Below are 26,335 nucleotides of genomic sequence, written 5' to 3'. Positions count from 1 at the left end.
CCCCTTCCTTCTTCAACCTCCTTCACAGCCATCAGTCTCTGTCTCCGTCCTTCCCGCCGTGCCTCTCTCTGCCCTCCCCCTTCTTTCCATCCACATGCCCATCTCAGCTCAGGCCTCATCCTCTCCCACCTGGACCACAGCCCCAGGCTTCTCCCCACATCCTGCCTCCAGCCTCACTTCGTATTCATCCCCCATGCAGGCTCAGAAGCTCTCTTCCCCACCTGGAGCTAATTCTGTCCTTTCCCTGCTCATAGCCCTTTCTTGGGCACTTGAGAATCAAGTTCAAGCTGGTGTTCCAAACCCTTCATGGGCTCTTGCCTACCTCTTTTCTCACAACTCTGTAGCCTCAAATACTTCCTTGGCCCCCAACCCCCCTTTTTTTCTTTTTAATCCCAGCAACATGGTGCTTTCTATGGCCCTCTGCACACAGAGGCTCTTTCCCACCACGTGGTCTTCACACACACTATTCTCTTTGCCCATGACACCCTCCTTCGGTCCCTGCCCACTGTAATAAACTTTACTCATCTTTCAAGACCGCACACAGATGTCACCTAACTGGGACAAAATCTCTATCCTTCCAAGAGGGGTTAAGTGCATTTTCTGGGCTCCATGGAACCTACAGCTACCTACCTCTATTACTATTTGCCTTTAAATAGGGGTAACTCTGACCCTCCCCTGGTCAAAACTCTCCCAATGAAGCCTCTGTGGTGCTGAAACTGTTCATATCTTGCCCTGGGTTTTGGTTTTGTGGGTGTTTGCATATGCAAAAACTCATGCACCTGACACTTAAGGTTTGTCCATTTATCTGTATGGTTCCAGTTTTAGTGTACGTGCTGCTGAAGCGAGCATGTCCATTTATCTGTATGTAAGTTGCATCTCAATTAAAACATAAATAACCAAAAAAAAAAAAAAACAACCAAACAAGCAATAAGATGTCTGAAAGCTCCCATCATCCTCAGGAGAAAAGCAGTGCTCTTCAGCCTGGCATTGGAGGGCCTGTTTTTCTACAGCTGTATCTTCCTTTTTTAAAAAAATAATCTAATGAATTTTTGAAAGATTTTATTTATTTGAGAGTGAGAGAGCACGCAAGCATGAGTGGGAGACGGGCAGAGGGACAAGCAGACTCCCTGCTGAGTGGGGAGACCTCGAGATCATGACCTGAGCCAAAGGCACTTAACAGACTGAGCCACCCAGGTGCCCCTACAGCTTTATCTTCTAAGGTCTAACTGTGACACGAGGATGAGAGTAAGCAATGAGTGAGCAAACGGCACAGTGGTCCATTTCCTGCGGGCTGTTTGTACTGCAGGGGACACCTGTGATGTGTGCCCGGCCCACGTGTCCCTCTCCCTCTTTCTGCCAGGAGAGGGGAGAGGTGCTCAGTCTCCCGGCCTCTCTTGCAGCTAGGAGTGGTGCAACAAACACTTCTGGCCAATGAGACATAAACACAGGTCTGCTGCTGGCTCTGGGAAGGCCACGGCTTTTCTTTATAAAGAAAGGAAGGGATGCGTCCCCTTCTTCCTACAGACGCGACGCGACGTATGAAGCTATGCGTGTCATCTCCGGAGCCAGAGGGAAGGGCCGAGAGGATCTCATAGAGAATCATAGCTCCCTCTTACCCCAGGCTGCGGAGCCTCGAGCTGTGGGCCCACAGCTGTCCTCCTCCAGACTTGGTTTAGGAGGAAAATAAACCCTTAGTGTTTAATCCATTATTGGGTGTGTTTTGCTATTGCTCAGAAATGTAGTCACCCATGTTAAAAAAAGAACCGAAAGACTTAACAGAAAAACCCAATACAGGGGTGTGGATCCTGGAGCACTGTATCTGGGGTCCCCACACCGGGTTCCTCTCAGCTCAAGGTGGCACAACAGCGGTAACAACAGTGGGATTCCCGGGGAATTCTCTGACTAGACTTGCTCTGAGCGGCTCACACAGGGGGCGGCTGGAGGTAGCAGAGCTGGAGGTGGGGCCAGGTGGGGGGCGGGGACCGGCCCAGCAGCAGGAGGGAGAACAGCAGGAGCAGCAGCAGGCCCAGGAGGGGTGCCGGGGTCAGCGGGGGCCGAGCGACCCTGGTGGGAGGCAGTCCGGTCCTTCCGGAGGGCCCCGGGGTGGGGGGTGGCTGGTGCTGTCTCAACAGGGGGCAATGCCCCAACGTGTGATGGCCACCCTCCTTCTGGAGCCGCTTCGGGGTGCACCTGAGCAGCTGGGGCTGCAGCGGGGGCACTGGCCTCCCGACTGGGACCAGTTCTTTCTGCACAGGCACCAGGGCTTGCCGCGGCTTGGGCTCGGCAGGGCTGCTGGACGGAAAGGAGGGCAGGGCAATTACGCTGGACCTTGCCTCTGCCTCCAGGCCCCTTCCAGTCCCCAGGGTCCTGTTACCTCTCAGGAGGGCTTCCTGGAACATCTTCAGGGTGAGGGTCCCCCAGAAGGCTGGGGAAATTGGCCTAGAAGGACAAAGGAGACAAACTTGAGACCCTCGGTCCTGGATTGGGAAAAGCCCTTGGTTCAGGCCACTGCACAGAGGTGACCACATGGAAGCGGGTGGAACACAGTGAGACACCCTGCCAGGTTGGGTTCTCAGCCCTGTCGGCTTCCAGCTGCATGTCCCTTAGAAGGTCACCCTGCATCTCCATGCCCCACTTTCCCCATCTGCTGGACAGGGTCCGCGACAGTCACCAGCTCACAGGGCCAAAGGGGAGTCTGCATGAGGGAATGCAGGTCAAAAGCAAAAAAGTGGGAGGGCACTTGGAGCAGTGCCTGGTGCATAGTGGGTGCTCAGTAATTATGGGAGCTGTTCAAAATTACTATTTCCATTTGCATCTGATTCTGCAAGCATCTAAGCTCCCTGAGGGCAGAGACCCCATCTCCTCCAGGAGTCCAACCCTGTGCTGGGCCTAGTCCAGCGTGGGCGCTCTTCCTGCCTGCGTCAGAACCTGCAGGTGCTTTAAGATGAAAGCCCCAAGTATTTCTCCAGGGGCCACCTCACCGCCCCCCCCCCCCCCCCCGCCGTGTCCCTCTGAAAGGACGCCCCCCTCTGTTGGCCTCGGGCTTTCCCACCCATGGATGCTGATGATGGCAGTGAGCAATAATGAATAACAGGGGCCACCAGACTCAGCCCCTCCCTTCACCACAGCCACCTACTGTGCGCCTGCTCTGGGTGGGGGGGGCTTTCCCATGGTCCTTAAACAACATCCCCCCCCCACACACACACAACTGGGAGAGATCGGTGTCAAGTCAGCTGTGAGGGAACCCAGTCTCTGTGGAGGAGAGTGGGAGGTGGGCTTTGGGGGTCAGGTTGCACAGAGAGACCATCTTGTAGGGTTTGGACCCTGAAGGGGCCCAGATGCCTGGCACACGTTTGGGCTCTCACATTCCTACCCTGAGGACCACGGGCTCCCTACCGCTCCTCCCCGAGCTTCCCTCCATTCCCCTGCCTTGAGAATGGGGATTGGCACCTGCACCTCGCCCTGCGGCTTTGAGGAGCAAAGCAGCTGGTGTGTGTGGTGCCAGGCGGGGGAGCCGTCACAGGCGCTGTGCCCCAGAGAGTTCTGGGGCTGGCTGGGGAGTGCCTGGCCCCTTCCTGTGTGTGGGTGCATGTGCGTGTGCATTTTCGCATTCCGGGGGTGTAGCCACGTCTGTGAGGCCTGTGGCTTAGCGGCTGCAGCCCTGTGTATGTGCTTGGGGGGGGGTCCCCTGGGAACATTCTGGCCGCCCACTGGCCTGCAGGCCTCCCCCCACGGCTCTGTCCGCTCTCATTAGGCATAGCAAGGGCCTTGTTATCTCTTGGCCAAATGATTTTTCTGTCTGCTCAGGAGAAGTGGGGGTGTGGGTGAGGGCTGGGAGGAGCCGCCACTGCATCACCCTCCTCAAGGGCCCGGAGTGGGTGGGGACTGGGAAGGGGTGCTGGGGACTGCCTACCGTGATCTGGGGCTCTGCTTCCTCCTCTTCCTCTCTTCTGGGCAACCTGAGGGGACAACAGAATCACTGCAAGCATCTTCCCTTGGCCTGGCTCCTGTTCACCCACCGTGGTGCTGGATGAGCCTTTATTTTATTTTTTTAAAGATTTATTTATTTATTTATTTGACAGAGAGAGACACAGGGAGAGGGAACACAAGCAGGGGGAGTGGGAGAGGGAGAAGCAGGCTTCCCGCGGAGCAGGGAGCCCGATGCGGGGCTCGATCCCAGGACCCTGGGACCATGACCTGAGCCAAAGGCAGACACTTAACGACTGAGCCACCCAGGTGCCCCTGGATGAGCCTTCAAAGCAGGGGTCTTGATGGGGACCGGGCATCATGGATGGGCCTGGGGGTGTCCTGGTGCCCCATGAGCAAACTGCTGTGTGTAGGTCAGTGTGCATATTTTGCAGGTGAATTTTCAACAAACTCTCAAAAGAGTGTGTGACCCCCAAAAAGGGTAGGAGGGTCTCTTGATCAAACTGGCTTTCTCTTCTGCCATTTTTCCGGCTGATGCCCTAGCTGGGAGCTAGGCTTCTGCTCTCTTACTCTCCCAAACACCAGAGACTCAGAGCTCCCTGAGACTCCAGGGCAGGTGTAGACCCACCCCCCACTTCGTGCCTGAGGGGTTGTGCCATTTTCAGTGAGTCTCACTCTTACTGGGTCTTCTTTTAGGACTGAGATTCCAGAAGCCAAGTGTGAGCAACTCCCCTCACAAATCATTTCTCTTTGGTGTGCAAGCCTCCAACCTCTGCCCCTCCAAGGGTTGCAGCTGCCTGAGCCCCTGAAATACCTATTTGGGGACTTAGACCTCAAGCTGCCCAGCCCAGATGCCCCTTAGAGACCCAGATATCCATACCACTGGCTACCACCTTCACTGGGGACCAGAGGTCTGGACCTCCAGCTGCCGCCACCTTGACACCCTCAGGACACAGCTGCGTCTTCAACTAGCACCCAAAAAGTGCTAGTAAGCTAGGCTGGTAAGCCCCCAGCCTCTGCCCAGTCAGACACACAGCTGTCTCATCCCCTGGAACTGATACTTGGACCCCAGGTGGCTCCTCCCCCAGAAACTCTCAAGATCCAAGCCCTCACCCCTAGTCACCTTTAGGGGCCACGGGATTCACCACCTCCCTTGTTTCCAGCTTCCCAGTTTGTGGATCTCACTGCCCTGCTTCCGGGAAACTCAGATGTCCAGCCCCTGCCCCTGCTGCTGCTCAGCCCCTTCTCCCTTCCCTTCCCCGGTGACGCAGGGGGAGGTCATAGCTCTGGAGCCCCCCTCCTGCCCAATCTCAGCTTTCTCAGACAAGTCCAATTAGAGGCCAGTGGCAGGCAGCCTCATTAGTTGTTGCAGCCAAGAGCCTGAAAGAGGGGAGGGGCGGGGCGGGAGGCACCACAGGAAACCACAGACCCCAAGGCCAGGCCTGAGAAGGCTGGGCCCAGACATCTAGGGCTTTATCTCTCCTCAGAGGCCTGAAGCCGAGCTTCCTAACAATCACAGGGCTGGGGCTCCACGGCACTTATGCTCACACCACCCCCATCCTGGGATTTGAACCCAGGCTGTCTGATTCCAGAGTTCCCGATTGTCTCCTAACTACCTGGATGTTCTCCAAGGGCCGGTCTGGGTTTCCTTCATCCCAGGGTTCCCTGGAGGCCTTGGGAGAGGTGTGCTCAGTGACAGTGACCCAGTGACTGAGCTGTGCCATCAGCCAGACAACTGTCTTCTTGTCTAAGAGTCTCCTATATGAGTACTGCTCCTATGGGACCCCATTCAAGCATCCCCCACCAGGTGGCTCCAAGTGCCAGATGCCCTCCTAGAACTGGCTGGGTCAGAGTCTGTCTCCCTCTAGACCAGGAGATGCTGAAGGCAGGGCTGGGGATGGCTCATCCTGGTCCACAGGCCAAGGGTCACTTCAGTGGGAGGGAATGAATGAAGGAGTGAATGATGTGCAATTCCCCCCGGGGCTTTTCCAGTCCTTGTACACTGTCTAAGAATGTGGTGCCCCCCCAAGGCAGGGGGATGGCTCTGGAAGGAACAAGCTTCTTACCACATCGATCGCTCCTTCCTTCCTCCCTGAGGGTGCACTGGTTCTCCCTGCAAGTTTCTCTGTGGGAAAAGGAAAGGTTAGGTCTCCTGGGCTGTGACACCTGCAAGAATTCACCACCTGCTTCTAAAACCTGCCCTCCTCTTGGGCTCCCTCCCTGCCCTCAGCCGTCCTGTGGCTCGATGGAGAAAAGTACGATCTCCCCACTTGATTTACAGGGAATTCCTGTTGTGATCGGGCCTCATGGCTCCCTAGCCACCTGCCACTCCCTCTGCTGCCCAAGCGTGTTCTGTGCTTTCATGCCCCACATCCCCGCGCGTGTGCTTTCTGCTGCCAGGAAGGCTCCTCTCTCCTGACACCACTTAACTTCTCTCTCTTCTCTGAAATAAACTCAAGTGTCAGTTTCCCTGTGACACCTCTATAGTCTCCCACCTGACACAGGTTCTCCCTTTGCTAGGCTCCCTCAGGGTCCACCCCCCACCTCTGCACACACATCACCCTGCATGGGGATGGCCCGTTCGCACGATCTCCCCACCAGGCCCTGAGCGGCTCCGCGCCATAGCTCCAGGACCTGGAGCCAGCGGCACCCTGAGGCCTGGGTCGGCACTCCCCTGGATGGGGTGTTGAGAGCTCCCAGTGGAATTCACTCTCACACCTCCTCGGAGGGATGTGACTCTGTCGCCCACAGGCTGTGTGACTGGGACGGGTGACCTCTCTGAGCCTTGGTTTCCCACAGGTAACAGGATGAGGGGTGAGGCTGCATACCTCGCAGAGATATGGGGGGAAGTAAATGAAAAATCAGGGGCGCCTGTGTGGCTCAGTCAGTTGAGTGGTTAAGCAAATGACTCTGGGTTTCGGCTCAGGGCATGATCTCAGGGTTATGAGATCAAGTCCCTCATTGGCTCCGTGCTCAGCGTGAAGTCTGCTTGAGAATGTCTTTCTCCCTCTCCCTCTGCTCATCCCCCAGCTTGTGCTCACACTCTTTCTCTCAAATAAATAAATCTTAAAAAAAAATTCAAACAGGGTGCCTGGGTGGCTCAGATGGTTGGGCGTCTGCCTTCGGCTCAGGTCATGATCCCAGGGTCCTCGGATCGAGTCCCGCATCGGGCTCCTTGCTCAGCGGGGAGCCTGCTTCTCCCTCTGCCTCTCTCTGTTTCTTATGAATAAGTAAATAAAATCTTTAAAAAAAATTCAAACAGCATGGGTTTTGAAGGGAAACCCAGAAATTTCTCTCAACCCAGGGAGAAAATGAGCAAAGAAATGAGTTTCTCGTTTAAGAATGGTGAACAGTATAATTCTGAAGCAGTATTATTTTCAAGACAATGCAGTTACAGAGCTGTTAGCAATATTTTCTTTTTAAAAAAAGAGAAAGAGAGAGACTTCTGGCACTAATAGATTAAAATCTCACTTTTCTGTTGTGGACATTGAAGATGAGTTGTCTTGATCATTTTGACGGATGTTGAAATACTGCTCAGGTAACTACAGAAGTCATAAAACAACCGCTATGGGTGAGTTCAAGATTTCACAGTGGGCTTGCTAAGTTGCTCTTAAAGGTGCCTTGCATCCCAAAAGTAAAAGCTTAATGTATCTTTATGGTGTTCGGAGAACGATTCATTTCTTAGCTTCCCCCTGCAGGACCACTGTAAATGCAGTGTTTCCTGACAGTGTTTTCGCAATGACAGAACTACCACCGTGCAGTCTGCGTTCGCTTTGCTTGCTCTTGTCTGCTCCCCTTGTGGGCCAGTCCCCAGAAGACAGGGATGGTGTCCTGCTTGGCTTGGGCTCTGTGTCCAGCAGGCCCTCGGTCAACGTTTGCCCGTGGAATGGGCAGCAAACTCGTGGCACGTGGAGTCCCAGGCCCCTTTCCCAGCTCCTGGACTCCGGTGGTCTTGGAGCCCCTCCCACGCTCACCTGTGCCCCAGTTGGGGCTTCAGGCGGAAATTCCACTTCCTCATCCGTCTCAATGATGACCTCCTCCCACTGCCACACGCCACACAGAGGGCTGGCGAGAGCGGCAGCTGCCACTTCTTGTTTCTGGCAGAGGAGAAGCTGTTTCTGAGGCCAGGGAGGGCCAGGTGAAGGCACAAGATGGGTCAGAGATGGGGATGGACACGGGCTGAGGCATGGGGTGAGAGAAGACGGTGGTGGGGGGTGCTGGGGTGAGGCTGGGCTGAGGAGCAGGTAGAGGCAGGACCTGGGAAGGGTTTGGCAGCAGGACCAAGGACTGGGGTAGGGATGAGATGAAGGACTGAGATGGTCCTGGGGGGGGGGGAGATGTGGTAGGGTGAGAATCAGGGCTGGGTCAGAGCTGTGGCGGGCGGTAGGTTGGGGTGCTCCCGAGGAGCCAGGCCCACCTGCTGAATGGCCTCGATCTCCATGCCCAGTGATGGGGGCAGCAGCCTGGTCCAGCCCACTCTTCTCACCTGGGCCCCTTCCGGTAGCCTGGCCACATGGTCAAGAGGGGAAGGCTCTCTCTGTGCCTGCCCCCTACCTGTCTGCGGGGTGGCTGCTCTGGGGTGGCTGCTCTGCCCACCTTGTGGCTGGAGGTTGGGGGTCCCTGCCTTTGGGCTCCCCTCCTGCCTCCTTCACCCCTGATGTTCCACTCACTCATCCGGCCCCTCATGGGTCTGACTCAGCTGTTCCTCCAGGTGTGAGATTTCCAGCCTCAGTTCCTGCAAAGGAGGGAGTGGGGAACCCCTGCCTCTCTGTTCTTCTCCATCTGCCAGCCTTGGGCTCCTCTTACAGTCAGTTCCACTCCCCTGACTTCTTTGGGCTCCTCCAGACACATATTGCCAAGGGACAAGAGGGAAGAAAGCAGTGACAGAAATTTAGGAAGCCAAAGAGAGACTGAGAGCAGCAGGAACCCAGAAGGCAACCCACCAGCCAGGAAAATTAAGAACAAGAGGCATGGATGGACACAGATTCACAGAGGGGTAAAAGACACACGAGGTGTAGGAGACTCATAACGATCAGGGGCAACAGAGGGTAGAGTCGCCCCTGGAGACAGACAGACTAGATCAAAGAAAGGCAGACACACAGAAAGATGAGCAGGGGAGATGCGGTGACAAAACCCCCACAGAGAAAGAAATTAGACCGGAGGTGGAGATACACAGAGGGAGAGGGAGAGAGGGAGAGAGAGAGGAACAGAGGACAAGTGAAAAGGCAGAGAGAGAGACACAGACTCCACAAGACGGACAGGGCAGAAAGAGGCAGTGAACTGCAGAGATGGCAGAAGATCGGGGCCAGGCAGGGGGCCAAGGGTGGGAGGGCAGCTGGCTACCTGGGTCGTCATTCTGTACTCCTCCAACGTCTTGGCCAGACTCTCCACGTGGCGAGTGCGCTGGGGAAGCCCAAAGCCCACTGAGATGGGGCCCAGCTCCGCAAAGATGCAGAGGCAGGGGTAGGGGAGACTGGCAGGGTGAACTTGGGGGAAGAGCTAGGGCCTGAGGGAGAGCATCAGGTTTCTAGATCCTGCAGGGACAGGCTTGCCACACCGGGGGAACCCTCTGACCTCTCTGGGCTGCTTATCCAGGGATGAGACCCAGGCAGGACTCCCCTTTCCAGACCTTGGGGCGGGGGCAGGGGACGGCCAGGAGCACATGGAAGGCAAATGTCACCTCACCACTCCCAGGCCACTCACCTCCGAGAGGACGTCATCTCGTTGGCAAATGAGGCATTCACACTCATAGAGCTGCCGCTGCCAAGGAAGGAGCCTGTCCATCCGCCTGGCCTCCCAGGAGAGGCCTCAGCCGGTGCTGCCATCCCCAGCCCACCCGACTCTCCTGAGCCCCGCTCCTCAACCTCCCACGACGTCTCTGGACATCACCACCCGGAGGGGGATTTTAGCCGAGCTGCCTGGAGCCCTGGGAGCCTGCTGGCTCGATGAAGCCCCCAGCTCTCACTCGACTGGAGCGGTTGAAACTGGTAGAAATGACACTAGGGAGGGGTGGCACCTTCAAAGCCTCCTTCTCCGTGGCCAGCTCCTCACTCCTCCTTTTGACTCCATTCCGCTCAGCCAGCAGCTTCCCGTTCTGGAAGAAGGAACGGCCACTTCAGCCGACGGCAATGTTAGCATGCGCAGCCGACGTTTCCTCAACACCTGACAGGCAACGACAGGCCTGGTGCCGAGCGCTCTATATACCTGGGCCCACCGAGTCCCTCCACCCACCCTACGAGACCTCAGGTGTGATTTCTCTGTGCGCCACTGGGTGCTCGTCTGTAAAACATGGAGATGAGAGAAGACCTACTTCACGGGGCTGATAACAGTATCTGTGAGCACGTTCTGAGCACCTTGCAAGTGTTACCTCACTTCTTCTCCCCCGTTGTGCAGATAAAGGCAAGTCTGGCATAGAAAGGTTGAGCACCCCCCTCCCCCAGGTCATACAGGTGGTCGTTCGTGCAAACACATGCTACTGTATGTTAATAAACACAAAGCCATTTAGAAGGTCACCTGGCACATACCGAATGTTCAGGAAATGTAAAATATGTTTTATTTTTTTAAATTTTATTTATTTGACAGAGAGAGACACAGTGACAGAGGGAACACAAGCAGGGGGAGTGGGAGAGGGAGAAGCAGGCTTCCCGCTGGGCAGGGAGCCCGATGCGGGGCTCGATCCCAGGACCCTGGGATCATGACCTGAGCCGAAGGCAGACCCTTAACAACTGAGCCACCCGAGTAGGCACCCTGTAAAATATGTGTTTTAAAGATACTTTCAGAGTGCTGCTGTGAATTGTGCAAGACTGTTGAATCACAGATCCGTACTTCTGAAACAAATAATGCAATATATGTTAAGAAAAAAAAAAAGAAGAAGAAGATAGCAGGAAGGGAAGAATGAAGGGGAGTAAGTCAGAGGGGGAGACGAACCATGAGAGACGATGGACTCTGAGAAACAACCTGAGGGTTCTAGAGGGGAGGGGGGTGGGGGGACGGGTTAGCCTGGTGATGGGTATTAAAGAGGGCACGTTCTGCGTGGAGCACTGGGTGTTATGCACAAACAATGAATCATAGAACACTACATCAAAAACTAATGATGTAATGTATGGTGATTAACATAATAAAAAAATAAAAATAAATAAAGATACTTTCAAAACTTCATGTTCTAAATGTTTCTCACACACACACAAGTAAAAATACCAGTATAATGGACTCCCACTGCCCACCGCCCAACTTCAATAATTATTTACATTTTCCTAGTTTCTTCCTTATTCTCCCAAGTTAGTTTTGTTTTGTTTTGTAACAGATGACTCTAAAGCAAATGCCAGGTAGCCTGTGATTTCTACCTAGAATGACTCCGGCATTTTAATTTCCTACGTAAGGAATTTTTTACTTTACCAAACTCACAATACCACGATCACTGTTAACAAAATAATTCCTTACTATTATCCCATATCGAATTTGTGGTTGTGTTGTTTTTTTTTCATTTTGGTTGTCTTACAAGTCTTTCCACATTTAATTTGTTTGCATGAGGATCTAAACAAGGTCCACCGTGGCTTTTGATTGAAATATTTCATTTCTTTTCCTCTGACAGTGGTTGCCCACCTGTCCCAACCCAGGCACTTTTGGGGGGGGCCCATCTTTTGGGGAAGAAATCCGGTTATTTGTCCTGTAGAATTGGTGCATTTGGACTTGGCTTCCTGAGTTCTCATTCCCTCCGCAGGACGTTCACCATGTTCCTCCAACCTCTTCATTTCCTCCAAACTGGTGGGTAGATCCAGGACCCTGTCCAGGCTCCTGTTCAATTTTTTGGCAGGAAGATTTCCTGGGTGCTGCTATGCATGTCACATTGTGCCATTCGGGAGGAATGTCATGTCTGGTTGTTAATGTTTTTCTTGGCATCACCCTCTGATTTTACAGAGGAAACTGACAAGTGGAGGGGCTAAGAAACTTGGCCAAGGTCACATGGTAAGTGAGTGGACTCAAACCCAAATCTAATTCCAAATGCTGCACTTATAACCCCCAGACTCTCTGAGCCAGACGCAGCCCCGGGTGAGAACGGGGAACCAGCTTCATCTCTGGCCTCAGGGAGCTCATCGCTAGAGGTGGGGACCAGTGCAGAAGCAGATGATAACAACTTGGGAGGTAGACTCTGATGAGGCCTAGGGCCTGGGCCCTCTGGAGCCCAGATGAGGGGCTTCTTGAAGAGGCAGTGCTGGGGCACCCTGAGTCCTCCAGGGGGAGAATTATCCGAGAAAACAAGGGGGCCAGGAGAGGGGCAGCTCACGCCAGCCACGAAATGGGATCTGATGATAAAATGGCCCCAAATCTAGTCTACAGTTTCCAGGCACCAAAAACTCAGCAACCTGCACCGACTTCAGTGTGAAGCGGCCACAGGCAAAAGCATTTCAGGGCAGAGAGGCAGTTGGACTTCCCTTGCCACGCCCCTCCTCCCTGTGCCCCTGGGGACACCAAGGCCAGTTCCTCCCTCTCTCCAGCTGGCTGGGCTCCAAGTCCTCCATCAGCCATCCCTCCTTCTTGGTCTCCGCGGGCCTGGGCTGCCAGGTGAAGGGCAGAGGAAGGACAGGCCAGGAATGCTGTGTCAACATCTGTCCACCTGGTGGGGATTTGGAGGCTGGATTCTGGGCCACCCGGCAGGGAACCTGGTTACTCAGCCTCTCCTTCCTTCTTCTGCAGTAACCCGAGCCCTGGTCTGTAGATTCTCTGTAGGAAAGTTGAGTGTCTGAGTGTCCCTTACTCCAGCATTATTCTCCTGTAACTTGAGAACTCGATCTATAGATGCTCTGTAGGCTGCTGTGGGGAGGGGAAAGGTAGGGGGGTAGTCAACCAAGAATAGCTCCGGTTTATCGAGCGCCTAGGATGTCCCAGGCGCTGCTCAAGGCACCTGACCTGGCAGCAGGCCTTCTGGGCTGGGAGGAGGCAGAGACTGCCGGCTGCGATTCACCCTGCTTATTCCTTCTGCTTTTGTTGGGGGTCCACTCTCCACCTGGGCAGGCAGGTCCTAGCTCCGCTCTGGGGGGTGAATAAGAGGGAGATCTCGGCAGATTCGGGAGAACTGGCTGGTTAGCTAACCCAGCAGCCATTCTCACCCCCTCTCACTTTCCCATCTCCTACTCGAGGCTGAGCAAGGTCAGATATTCTCCCAGCCTCCCTTGCAGCTGGGGCTGTCATGTGATCCAGTTCCTGCCAGTGCGATAGAAGAGAGGTATGCTGGGGTGGTGCGTATAGTGGGGGTGCTTCTGGAAAAGCTTTTCCTTCTGATGAAAGGAGAGCCATGAGAGGAGCATTAGCGGGGCCCTCTTGCCCCTCTCTGTCCTGCTTTGAATGAGACCACGAGGGCAGAGCTTTTGCAGCCATCTCTGATCATGAGGCCACAGGCCGATGAACAAGCCTGAGTCACCAAACCAACACAGAGAACTTCAAAGTCTCTTCTTAAGGAAATGATGTCCTTCAGATTGAAGCCGCCATTTCTTTGGTGTTCTCTTCCTTGAAGCTGAAGGTATTCTGGCCCATCCGGGGTTGGATTACCCATGCCAGGGAGTGGTTTGGCTATAATCATATGATGTCACTTTAGCCAATAAGATATGAGAGAGGTTCTGCCATGGGGCTGTAAGGAAAATTTCTCCTTGTTCTTTTTTTTTTTTTTAAAGATTTTATTTATCTATTTGACAGAGGGACACAGCGAGAGAGGGGACACAAGCAGGGGGAGTGGGAGAGGGAGAAGCAGGCTTCCTGCAGAGCAGGGAGCCCGATGTGGGGCTCGATCCCAGGACCCTGGGATCATGACCTGAGTTGAAGGCAGACGCTTAACGACTGAGCCACCCAGGCACCCCAATTTCTCCTTGTTCTTAAAAAGAGATGTTCTGGAAGAAAACAGTCACATCCGGTGTGCACCCATGCCTCACACTGTGGCAGCCATCCCGTGGTGAGATTCCCATTGTCCCAGAGGATGGAATTTTCATGGAAGAGCCAGAGAACAATAGTGGAAAACTTTTGGATTTAAGTGTAAAAGCCATAATACAGATGTAGGACAAAGAGATTTGGGGGGATTGGGCAGAATCAGTATCATTGCCTGGACTGGGCAGAGATCCTTAGGGCAGGGGAGGGGCATAGGAGGGTCAAAGAAGAGAGCAGTAGAGGGAAAACAGGCCCTGCGCCAGTCCCAAGCCCCGGGTTAGCTGCAAGGGGTTTAGAGGTAGGATGCAGTTGAACCATGCAACCCCTGGGATGTCTGGGAATCCGAGAGGGGGCATTTCTCAGCTCAGTCTCAGAACCAGCAAGGCCTGTGAGTAACAGAATGGAGATGGCTGTGTGAGGAGAGGAGGCAGAGAGGCCCAGAGAGGCCCCTTGTGGCCACAAAGAGCCTCAGGAAAGCAGCTAAGCCTCCTCTGTGGCCCTGGAAGGGTGTGGAAGGGGCTGAGGGAGAGCCCCCAGAGGTCCTTGTGTGTAGGGGGGTCCAGAGGGCCACCGCCAGCAGATGCATGAAGACTGTATGTCCAGAGACCAGAGGCAATGCCAGCCTCCCAGTGGATGCCAGCATGTGGTGGTGACTAAGGCGGAGGACCAGATGGGATGATGAACATCAATCTTGTGACCAGCAGACAGAATAGACACTGAGGGAGGACTGCCGCCTCCTGGAGCATTGAGATGCCGTGTGGGTCTCCAGCAACTTAGATGCTGCCTTGCAGGGGGGCAGTGATGAGTTTCATCGATTGATGAGTTTCAGTTTCCACCTAAAAAGGACTAGGTAGGCCTAGATTTACTAAGATGATGTTCTCTTCTCTGTGTCAGATGGAACGGGGCTTGAATCAGACATGCAGACATGCAGTTGGACTGGGCCATTCCAGACATTGTGCGAAGCCCTGGGCTGAGCACTGTCATTTATTTCTACAACAATCCTGCCGAGCAATTAGCCTCCTCCCATTCTCAGAGAATAAAACAAAGGCTGGGGAAGGGGGAGTCACATGCCTGAAGGTGGCCTGTCTTGTAAGTGGCAGAGATGGGATGTAAACTCAGGGCTGACTTCAAGGCCTGTCTTCCTTCCACCATAAAAAAAAAAAAAATGCTGGGCGCCTGGGTGGCTCAGATGGTTAAGCGGCTGCCTTCGGCTCAGGTCATGATCCCAGGGTCCTGGGATCGAGTCCCGCATCAGGCTCCCTGCTCCTTGGGAGCCTGCTTCTCCCTCTGCCTCTCTCTCTCTCTCTCTCTCTCTCTCTGTCTCTCATGAATAAATAAATAAAAAGTTAAAAAAAAAATGCTAATATATGAACAACGCTGGTTACCTTTCAGCGAGCACTTCCCGTGGGTCCTGCCTCATGCCTAAGACTACAAGCATCCTCGTGTTTAAATCTCACACCACCCGACGAGGGAGATTCTGTTATTTTGCCCACTGTTACAGGTGAGGACACTGAGGTACAGAGAGGAGATGGACCGGCCCATGCTTATGTAGGCAGCCCCCGCATGAGCCCAGGCAGTTCGCCCCATGTTCCACACTCTTACCAACCAGGGCAGTTCTCACACGCCGTCATGTGACCTTCAGAGACACTTGTACATTATTGGGATTCCGGGATCTCCCTCTACACACTGTTGGGGTGTTTGGGGGCAGCCGGGGTAGGGTGGGAAGGGGGAAGAGGTGTGGGTGGGCACTGGGCCTCAGCTCACCTCCTCCTGCAGAGTCTCCATCTCGGCCACCAGATGCTGCTGCTCCTTCTCCTGAAAGGCCCCAGAGAGAGGACAAAGGCTCCTTCTGGGGCCTCCTTGCCCCCATATTGCCCTTCTCCCACCCCTGGGAACCCATCTCGGGTCTGGGTCCTGGAGGAGCAAGGCTGGGAGAACGGGTCTGGGAGCCCTGAGGGCTCCTGCTGTCCCCTCTGTCACGAGAGGGGTGGCAAATAGATCTGGACCCTGAGTCTGGGGCAAGCAGGACCTGGAGTCAGGGAGGAAGCCAGGGTAACCTCTGCCCCTTCCCATTCCATTGTCAGGCTCTGTTGCTCAGACTGCAAGAAGGGGGGAAAGATGAGGGCACCTTTGTGCCCCTTGCCCGGAACCCACCGTCTGCCGGGCCTGGGCCAGGAGGCTGCGATTCTGTTCCTCCAGGTTCTTGGCCAGAGTCTTCAGGTCCTCCAGCTCCTCATCCACAGCCTTGGCACACTGCAGAGCCTGCTGGGTACTGAGTGGGGGCAGGGCGGGGGGGGGTACACGGGAGGGAAACAGAGACCAGAGAGACGGATCCACTCAGTCAGTCAGAAGCAACAGAGAAATCCTGACAGGGACCTGGGAGTGGGGCACAGAGATCCAGAGGGAAAAGCAGGGAAAGAACCTAGTGTAGGAGACAGAGACCCAGTTTCTACCTAAAAGACTAAGGAGGTGGGACAGAGACCTGGGAAGAGCAGGAGACTAAAATAGGGGGAACATGATGGACACGAGAAAGATAGAGCACAGGGATGGGCATAGGCTGCTGATTCGAAGATGCAGCGGAGAGAGAGGGAGTCTGAACCCAAGAGGCTGAGAGACCAGAACCAGGGAGACGCAAAAGAGAAAGAGGAAGAGCAGAAGGGCACAGCACAGGATCGAAGACAGGGCAGGAGGTGCAGGGATAGCACGCGGAGAGCCCACCTGCGAAGCTGCTTGCGCAGGGCCGAGATCTCCTCCCCCAGGTGCGCGGACCCCTCCTCGGCCGTCTCCACGCTGCGCTGGAGCTTGGCGTTCTCCCCAGCCAACCTGCGGTTGCTGAGCTCCAGGTCCTCCAGGCTGCTCAGCAGGTCAGCGGTGGTGGGCCTGGGGTCAGGGAGGGGCTGGTCACCGGCCACAGTCCCCACCTCCCTTGAGGGGGCAGTGGCGGTGGTGGGGAGAGGAGGCTCTTCTGGAGAAAGACGAACAGGACAGAGACTGCCCCACTCTCCTGGAGCTAGCAGCGCAGCCCGCCCCCCGTCCCTCACCCACCCCTGAAGGACCCCGAGCCCTATGGCAGGGAGGCGGCAGGGAGGGTGGGTGGGGGAGCATAGGTACAGCTCAGGTCTGGGGTCTTCGCCTCCGAAGCTCTCCAGGTTGGCTGGCTCCTCGGCTTCTGGGCATCCTGGAGGGAGAGAGACAGAGGGTAGTGGGCTCCCCGGTGACCTTAGGTGTCGCTGAGCCCCAGGACTTGGGCTTGGCCTCCACCAGCCTCACCCTCGCATTTGTCCTGGGTCATCTCATCTGCTCCTGGGCTACGATTATATCCACCATCTGAAAGGCCTCTTGCTCACTGGTACTCTGAGCTCAGGCTGGATCTCTCTTGTAGCCCTGAATTCATCACACCCAGCCCTGGGCAGCAGCACCTCAGCTACCCCCAAACCTGTTCCTCTTCGGGGTTTCCCTCCCGCCCACTCGCCCAGCCACTGGGCTGTCCTGGCTCCCTTGCTCCTCCTCATGCCCACAGTCTCCGCCCCGAGTCCTGGCCCTGACCTTCCTCCCTGACTCTGTTCCACTCTCCTCTCTGTCGTGGCCAGTCCTGGCTCAGGCTTCTCCCTCTCCTCCTGGACCCTCACCACAACCTCGTCCCCAGCCTCCTGGCCTCCTGGCCTCCAGCCTCCTTGTCCCGTCCTTCCCTCATCCAGAGGGGTGTTTCCTCAACAGGAGCTGAGCTGCCCCTCCCCTGGCCCCCAATTGGAAGACGCTCCAGAGAATGTCAAGAAAGCTGTTTTTTTCTTTTGTTCATTTTTGTAAGGTATACGGAACACTTTTTTTGGAGCACCTCCTATGTGTGAGGTTCTAGGGATAAAATGGGGAACGGATCAACTAACCACACAGCAGGGCAGGTAACTGAATCAGACAGTCAGAGTTCTCCGGGAAAGCAATGCAGGTCTGTGAGTGAGCCTGGCCAGCCAGGGACCTCAGCCCGGGGCGGCCCGGGGCTTCCCCAGGTGTGGGAAGTTTAGGGAGAACCACCTGAGCAGAGGAGCGTGGTGGGCAGGCCCGCAGCACATTCCGGGCTGAGCCAGGAGGCCCAAGGGAGCAGGGACTAGAGAGTAGGCGGGAGCCCAATGACGCTGACAAGGAGAGGTAGGCAGGGCCTTGCACGCCTCTATGATAGGGCTGCAGTAGGGGGAGGATTTGGAACCAGACCCTGAAAGGAAAAAAACCCCAAAGCTCAGGGAAGGTGGGGAGGCAGCCATGGAGGTGCCTAGAAAGCCAAACTCACAGCTCCAGGAGAGAGCAAAGGTTCCAGGGGACCCACCCAATGCCCCTGGCTCCCATCCCCAGGTGGGAAGTCCCTCCCACTGTCTGACCCTGGGCGGGCCTGCTTCATTCTATATATAGTAGTCTTACCAGATGGCAGTTGCTGGGAGGTCAGGGCCCCCTCGAAGGCTGTCTCCTCTTCCAACTCTAATCCCCTGTATCAAAGGGATGAGGCTTAGAGCCCCCTGCAGCCATTCCCAATCCTCACCAGCCACACAGGGGGATTGCTGGGGGCCGGAGGAGGGGTCAGGTCAGGTGAGAGCAGGAGCCCTGAGAGCACCACGGTGGGGAGGAAGGCAAGGCCAGATGGCAAGAGCCCTGGGCCAGATGGAAAAGCAGGAGGGGCAAGGACTGGGTTTGGAGAAGGGATGGGGAGGGGCTGACACCCACGTCTCCCCCTTCCAGCCCCTTTTATTTTTGCCTCCCCATCCCAGGAACTTTGTCTTCAGACCTTCCACCCCATCCCCCCAACCCCATCTCTTCACGTTTTTCTCCTCCTCAGCTTCCTTCAAACCACAGCAGGTTCCTGTGCCCAAAGGGTGCTGGCAGCAGTAAGGAGCTGTGAGGTTAGATCTTAGGAAAGACTTCCCAGGGGAGGGTTAGCAGGGCAGAGACCCACCCATCCAACTGACAGGCAGCGATCCAGTCCCGCATGACGGCCAGGAAGGTGTCCAAGTCCACAGTGGCCTGAGGGCCCTCCCCATTGGGGTCCAGGTTGCAGGCCAGTGTTTGGAGGCGTGCATCCTGGGGGTCCTGTCCCGTCACAGCCTCCAGGTAGGCTAGTACATGGGTCACAGCCACAATGCCTGGGGACAGAGCATGCTGTGAGGGAGTCTGGGGTAGGTGGGGGGTAGGGGCAGGCGATGGCTTGAAAGTAGGACACCAGTGACTGGGCTAGTGACACCCCGGCACCACGGCTTAACCCAGACACTTTGGGAAAGTCCTTCCCTTCCTCTGAGTTAAACTCTTCACCTGGAAATAGAGCCCAATCATCGTCACTCAGAGGGTGGACCAAAGAGGACCTGCTGTACCCCATCAGGCCCACAGTGGCTGCCCTCCCTACCTCTCCCCATGCCTACCCTCTTCCATTAATGTCCTCACCCTGAATGTCTTCCCACAATCACCCACCTCGCCCTGCAGGTCCCCCAAGAAGGGGCCCTAGTCCATCCCTCTCTCTATGGCTCCCGAGTTCCCAGCCACCCTCCCCCATCCCTCATTACTCCTCGTGTTTCCCAGGCCCACTGCTGCCTGGCCCCCATCCTGCCCCCGCCAACCTGTCCTTTGGGTGTCACAAGCTTCGAACGTAGAGTTGAGTATTTGCTCCTCCAAGCTCAGCAGCGTCCCCACACTGCCCTCCTCCAGCTGGTCCCAGAGGTACACTAGGGAGACAAGAGGGTCAACCTGCCCGGGAGAAGGGGGCCAAGAAGAGAAGGAGCGACCCTAGGTCCTGTGCTCCTGCAGAGGGGAGGGAATTCATTCTGAGCTACTTGGAGTGGGGGCGGGTGGGGAACAGCAGGAAGCTTCAGGGAGGGGACAGTAACGTAAGGGTCTTTGAGTGGCTTCCTAGCTCCGTACCGAGGCTGTGGGCCCCATCTCTCAGGCCAGGAAGTCCCCCCTGCTGTCTAATCCTTTGTGTCCAAGCCATTCAGGAGCCCAGATAACAAACAAAGGCTCTGAGATCACTTTTGCCTCCTCTCTTCCCTTACCGCTCATGCTCTGCTCAGAGGGGGCTGGGGCGGAGGAGGGCAAAGAAGAGAGGATTCTGGGAGGAGCCGAGGGTGAAGGGGGGCCCCCGGAGCCAGGAACAATCCAATAAGGCGCGGGCAGCCTGGATCGATTCTGCCGGCTGTATCTCCGGTCTCCCGGCACGCCTGGGGGGCCGGGTCTCTCTCCTACCTGAACCCCCAGGCGAGGCTGGCGTCATTGGCGCCCACAGCCAGGGGCCCAAGATGAGAGGGGGTGGGTGATCTAGGTAGGGCAGGTGGTGGGGGAGCAGTTAGGAGCTCAGAGCCCAGCCATACAACAGTGGGCAAGTCGATTCTCCTTTCAGAGTCTCAGTTTTCCCACCAGTAAAATGGGCAGGTAGTGATTCCCCCAGCCCCAGGGCTGGGAATGTTATGTTTGTGTGTGGGAACAGCCCTCCCAACAAACACATACAACGTGCATGTCCCCAGGTCTGTTTGTCCACTGCTGTATCCACAGTGCCTGCACATAGTAAGCACTCAATAGATGCTCCAAGATACAGGAGGAGATCCTCCACCCTTGGCGTTACCGGATTCCATGTCTCTGGGACTGTAAGTGACTTTCCAGGCTCCCCGCCCTGCCCTTGAACACCTGGGTATAGCAGCATGCCCAGCACAGGCTGCTGGGTCTGACAGACCCAAGGGGCAACCCGAGCAAGGAGCATAGACTCTCTGAGCCTCAGTTTCTTCCTCTGGAAAATGGGGGTGTTCCCTCCCTCCTAGAGGAGAGGTGAGATAAAATCTAGAAAGGCCCTGGGCCCAAGGCCTGGCATGTGGTGGAGGCTCAATCACAGAGCTGAACATTTATCTAGCAGTTAGTAGATGCCCTTCCTCTTCTGGGGGTTTTCTATGGACCATGGTGGCTGCTATTAGCCCCACATTACAGATGAGAATATTCATTCAGTCATGGAGAAGTTAGGAACTTGCCCCGGGTCACCTGTTCAACACATGAATGCTTTTTTTTTTTTTTTTTTTAAGTATGGACTCCGTGCCCAATGTGGGACTTGAACTCACGATCCTGAGATCAAGAGTCGCTCTGCCGACTGAGGCAGGCAGGAGTCCATGAGCGCTCTTAATTCCCTTTACTCTCCGGGGTTCTTTGTAGAGAGCTAAAATTCAGCCCCTTCAGGTTTGAACGTTTGAACCCATGCCCCTAGGGAAGGGGGGAGGGGACCCACAGTTAGGGGACACCAGGGCCCCTGCTGGGGCTTTGTCTCCTCTCGCTGTGCTCCCCAGGTTACGGAGGAGGACCAGGAGCCCAGCGAGCTCACAGGCCTCACGAACTCACTCCCCAGGGCTGCTCAGCCAGGGAGAGCGGAGCCAGACTCAGCCTCGGACCGTCTGGCTCAGGGGATCCGCACAGGTCCACGGTCCCTTTCTGGGACCCCCCAGGAACATGTCACTGCTTCTCCTGTTCTCTTTCCTTCATTTCTGTCCTCAGTGTCTCTATCTCTCTGTCTCTGTCTCCGCCCTTCTCTGGTTTTCCCTCTGCCTCCTCCTCTCCATCTTCCTCCCCACCCCTCTCCTTCTGGAGCCTTGCCTCTCTGTTATCGTCCTCCCCATTTCTCCATCTCTGGGTTCTTTTTCCATATCTCGGCGACTCTCCGTTCCCCAAGCCTCTGCCTCCTTGCCCCACAGTCTCCGCTTCTTTCCCCCCCGCCCCCCAGCCTTCCTCTGTCTTGTCTCCATCTCTCCTGGGTGTGTCCTTCCTTTTCCTTCAGGAGCCTCCCAAAGCTGGCTCAGTCCTCGCCCACAGGAGCGGTGGCCGCACGCCCTCTGCTGGTGCCCACGAAGTTGCCATGTCAGTCACTCTGTCCATCTGCCCTCGGGTCCCCGAACCCAGGTGTCTGCCTCCTGCCTTCCCCTCCAGAAAGCCTCCTGAGGCCAGAGTCCAGGCCTGCGGCCTTGAGAAAAGACACAGGCTCTGCTGCTGGATGCTGGGAGCCTTGAAAAAGGGATCCTGCCTCTCCCCTAGGGTGGGAGCCTCCTCCCCCATCACAAAGAGCTCTCCCACTTAGCAGGTGAATTTCAGAGAGGGCCACCCAGCGTCTCCCCGCTTCTTCCTCCCAAAGCCGGCTTTCACGCCGCTTTGGTCTGCATCCATCCAAACAATCAAGGACCATAATTGAGCGCCTAAGAGTCAGACACTGTTTTAGGGCGGCCACTTGCCACACGTGGTTCTTGAGTATTTAAACTGTGGCGCGTGGGAACTGAGACGCTCTGTTAGTGTAAACTACACACCGAATCTTGAAGCCTTGGTATGAAAAAACAAAAGAATATCTCTGATATATTTTTATATTAATTACACGCGGAAAGGATACAATTTTGGATATATTAGGTTAAACAGAATCTATCGTTCTCACTCATTTTGACTGTTTTTTTTTTTTTTTTCTTTTAAATGTGGCTACTTGGGGCGCCTGGGTGGCCCAGTCATTTGGGCAGCCGGCTCTCGATTTCAGCTTGGGTCATGATCTCAGTGTCCTGGGATCAAGCCCCGCATTGGGCTCTGCACTTAGCGGGGAGTCTGTTTGAGGCTCTCTCTCCCTCGCCCTCTGCCCCACCCCCTCCATTCTCTCTCTCAAATAAATATATAAATCTTTAAAAAATTAAAAAAAATAAATGTGGTTACTAACAAAATTTAAAATGACACTTATGGTTGGCATGTTGGACAGCGCTGCTCTAGGGACCGGGAATACCAGAGTGAATAAAACAGACCCCACCTCATGGAACTCAAGTTCTAGTGGGAGAGACAGAGATGAAACAGACAGACGAACAGATGAAGAGAGGCAGGAGAGGGGAGAGAATGTGAAAGTAAGCTTTTCAAAGGAAGCAGAGATCTGAATGAAGTGAGGGCTGAGCCAGTAAGTTATTAGGGAAGGGTGCTCCGCGCTGAGGGCACAGCGCATGCAAAGGTTTCTGCTCTAGCTGCCCCAGAGCAAACCAGATACGGTGTCCAGACAGGTGGGCACAGAGCAGGCTCTTCAACGACAGCTCGCTCCCCCACTCCCACCCTGCACCCCAAGGTGGAGGCTGGGATACCCTAAGTCACCTCTCCAAGTCCCCGAGGCACAACCTGGCACCCACTCACCCACTGCTCCCTTCTCATCCTCCCATGGGGCAAACAGGGGGCCAGCCACCTACTTTTTGCAGTGGGGCCACCCGTCTGGCTCTCTGGCACATCCATGGGCCACCCTGGTCGCTCTGCGGCTGCTGGAGAAACTAACAGCCTGCCTCCATCACTGGGAGGGGCTGACAAAGGCTCCAATGCTCTGAGAGCTCCTGGAAGAACAAATGGGAATGGCCTCCTCAGACCAGCCACCCTGCCCCACCTGTGCCCCAGGCCGCTCTGGGTTCTTAGAACCTGTTTGCCCACCCCTGCCACGATCCCGCTCAGACCTGTTTTATGGATTGGAGGTGTGGGCTGGGAAAACGGGGGACCGAGGAGTGGGCAGCAGAGATCAAAGAGGGGGCTAGTGGGTGCAGGTCACGGCCTCCTTGCTTCCCTTCCACCCTTCCTCCCCACAGCCTGTCAAGTCACTAACCTTGTCCTTCCTGCCCTATGACTCTACCCTGTCCCCTCCTCTCCTTCCCTACAGCTCTGGGCCAGGCCCCATCCTCTTCCCCCTGGACCCTAATCTCATTCTCCTCCCCGGCCTCCCAGTCTCCATGCTTTCCCCTCCTCTCCATCTGTGCAGGGCCCCAGAGCTGACCTCCCCTCCCCTGCTTAGTGTTCTCCCACGGCTGCCCAGCACCCCAGGGACAGAGCCTAGACCCTGGACCCGGCATCAAAGGCCCTGCATGGCCTGGCCCTGCCTGCCTTCCCACCCCAAATCACACCTGCAGCTCCAGCAGCTCTGAACTGCATGCTCGGCCCCCAAACTGGGCTGGCTGTTCCCACCTCCGGGTCTCTGCCTGGGACACCCTCCTTTCCAGCCCTTCCAGTCTTGGCTCACATGTCCCCTCCTCTGGGAAAATGTTTCTGAATGAGCTGCTGTCTCTGGGTTTCCACACTGCCCCGGGCGACTGACCTTCTGCCTATCAGCCTGTATTTGGAACTGTTGGCCTTATCTTTCCTGCTTCAACCCCCCCCCCCCCCCCGCCCCCACCAACACCACCACCATGGAGCCCTAGTGCCCTCAGCACTAAGTTCCAGCCCCTCTGGCTGGTGTGGGACAGTGCTCCCTGTAATTCCTTGCCTCTTTTTGTCACTTTTCTCTCCACTGGCCGACCTCCAGGTCCCTCACCCTCGTCACAGCTATGGGAACTCTGCATCTTTCCGTGGTCTTCCCACACCACCCTCACCTGTGGCCCCTGCCCTGGCTCACATCCTCCCTGGGGAGCCTTCCCTGAGTCCCTGGACCAGTTAGGGATTCCCTCCTCTGTGCCCTGACAATGACCTGTCCTGCCTCCATTATAACCAGGTTGACCGTATGATTTATTGTCCCAACTCCAAGACACTTTTTTTTTTTAAAGATTTATTCATTTGACAGAGACAGAGACAGCGAGAGAGGGAACACAAGCAGAGGGAGGGCGAGAGGGAGAAGCAGGCTTCCCGCGGAGCAGGGAGCCCGATGCGGGGCTCGATCCCAGGACCCTGGGACCATGACCTGAGCGGAAGGCAGACGCTTAACGACTGAGCCACCCAGGTGCCCTGCCAGTGTAATTATTAATAGCACCCTTCTCACTCTTGAAAGTGTCTTGGAGGGGCGCTTGGGTGGCTCAGTCGTTAAGCAACTGCCTTCCGCTCAGGTCATGGTCCCAGGGTCCTGGGATCGAGTCCCGCATCGGGCTCCCTGCTCCGCGGGAAGCCTGCTTCTCCCTCTCGCCCTCCCTCTGCTTGTGTTCCCTCTCTCTCTTTCTCTCCCTCTCTCTGTCAATTAAATAAATAAAATGTTAAAAAAAAATTACACTGGACAACAATGCCCATCGGGGGTGAACTGGGCACCCTGGGGCAAACGGTCAACACAGGGTCACCTGGGGCCTGTCTGTCCTCACCCCACCTGCTCGTCACCCCTTTCCTCTCCAAGTCCTCCCCCCACCCTGCTCTCCCTGGCACCAGCTGGGTCCACACGCCTTGGCAGCTTTTAGAATGTTCTAGAAAGAGCGGCCTTTGAAGAGAAACCATCCCAGGGTTTGGACAATGTGGGAGGGTGCAGAGGGGGGGTGATGGCTGAGGGGGGCTCGAGTGGGGAAGGGTCTGGCACTGGGAGCCCCTGACAGGGATTGTGGGGGGCGGGTTAAACTCCTGGTGAGCGTCCGAGGGAGGGTGTTTGAGAGGGCAGGTTCCAGCAGGAGGAGGCCACAGGCAGGGTTTAAGGGGGTCTGGATCTTCAAGTGGTCTCGACCAGGTTTCCGGGGCGTCTCTGGATTTCTGGGGGTGTCTGGATTTCAGAGGTCTCCGAGTGGATCTGGGAGGGGAAACTGACAGTTTGGGCGGGTTTGACGAGACTTCTGGGGATCTCTGACAGGACTTCGGGGGAGGGGCGGGAGTGGAACAGGATTTTGGGGGGGTAGTCGGGCAGGCTCTGAGGGAGAAGTCTGACAGAATTTCGAGAAGACTCTGACAAGATTTCAGGGGTCATCTATTGGACTTCCTCCTGAGTCCTTTCCAGTATTTCTGAGGGTATCTGGTCAGGATTTCTAGAAAACTTTTAACCAAGATTTGGAAGCCCTTGATATTGGGGACGCTCCCCCACGATTCGGGGGCTCTGACAGGGCTTCTCCGGGGAACCTCCCCACAGCCAGGACGCACCTGGGTCCACGTCCTAGTCCCGGGACACAGCCGGGAGCCACGGCCGACCAACGGTAGTTGCAGGGGAGGAAGCTTCGCTTGCGCCGTATCCGCCAGGAAAAGAGGAGAGAGGGGGCGGGGCGGGACCGAGAGCGCGCGCGGCGTCTAAACCCCGCCCCACCTGGGCTCCTCCCCGCGACGCAGGCGCACACCGGGAGAAGGCTCGCTCTAGTTTGTCGGTTACCTGCAACCGCGGGGCCGCGCTTGCGTAGGGCTACCCGGGCGCGCACGCCGCCTGGTGGAGCGGGCGCATGCGTATTGGCCGAGCGGGCCAAGGCTGGAGGAACCAGAGCCGGTAGGGGGAGTGAGGGGCGTCTGCGTCCCCTTCGCTGGGGTCTTCTCTCCCGCCTCAAGCTTGGGTGCAGTGGGCCCAAGCAAGGGAGATTTGGATTGAGGGACTCCCCTGGCCCATCCCCACGTCTTATCACTATTAAGTCATGCCCTTTTTGCCGTGTGTTCCGTGCCAGGCTGCCCGTCACCGTCACAATGATGTCCTACCCTGTCTTGCCCTACCACTCCCGCGCCCTCTGTGGCTTCCAGTCCCTGAGGATTCTTTCTCAAACCGTTTCATTCATTCCTATAAGGAGAGTGGGGGGGAAAATATTCTCAGCTTTCCTAGCTAGAGAGAAGAGAATTACAG

At 55.9% G+C, this 26,335-nt stretch overlaps 1 protein-coding gene across 19 annotated transcripts; it reads right to left on the bottom strand.

The window, feature by feature from the left end:
* Positions 1 to 1,080: 1,080 nt before the first annotated feature.
* Positions 1,081 to 26,114, bottom strand: KASH5 (KASH domain containing 5). 19 transcript variants are annotated; one of them, XM_027619530.2, is made up of 21 exons: positions 25,657 to 25,828; positions 23,046 to 23,183; positions 19,437 to 19,563; positions 18,782 to 18,968; positions 18,253 to 18,317; positions 16,954 to 17,020; positions 16,561 to 16,722; positions 15,997 to 16,114; positions 15,607 to 15,657; positions 10,132 to 10,206; positions 9,944 to 10,021; positions 9,631 to 9,687; positions 9,271 to 9,330; positions 8,598 to 8,662; positions 8,345 to 8,432; positions 7,902 to 8,045; positions 7,399 to 7,469; positions 5,994 to 6,052; positions 3,914 to 3,959; positions 2,375 to 2,439; positions 1,984 to 2,292 (listed from the first exon to the last, which is right to left on the bottom strand). In XM_027619530.2, exons 2-21 carry the CDS (start codon positions 23,082 to 23,084, stop codon positions 2,126 to 2,128), a joined length of 1,791 nt encoding a protein of 596 aa, XP_027475331.2. In that variant the 5' UTR covers positions 23,085 to 23,183; positions 25,657 to 25,828; the 3' UTR covers positions 1,984 to 2,125. The 19 variants fall into 19 exon arrangements, with proteins under 19 accessions (XP_027475320.2, XP_027475323.2, XP_027475319.2 ...); XM_027619531.2 differs by having other exon boundaries at positions 1,984 to 2,289; XM_027619519.2 differs by lacking the exons at positions 7,399 to 7,469; positions 25,657 to 25,828 and adding an exon at positions 25,880 to 26,114 and having other exon boundaries at positions 1,081 to 2,292.
* Positions 26,115 to 26,335: the final 221 nt, after the last annotated feature.

This window comes from Zalophus californianus, chromosome 17 (assembly GCF_009762305.2).
Source record: "Zalophus californianus isolate mZalCal1 chromosome 17, mZalCal1.pri.v2, whole genome shotgun sequence".
Lineage (NCBI taxonomy): Eukaryota > Metazoa > Chordata > Mammalia > Carnivora > Otariidae > Zalophus > Zalophus californianus.
The sequence above is the reverse complement of the archived record's forward strand: the minus strand, read 5'-3'. Positions and strand labels throughout refer to the sequence as shown.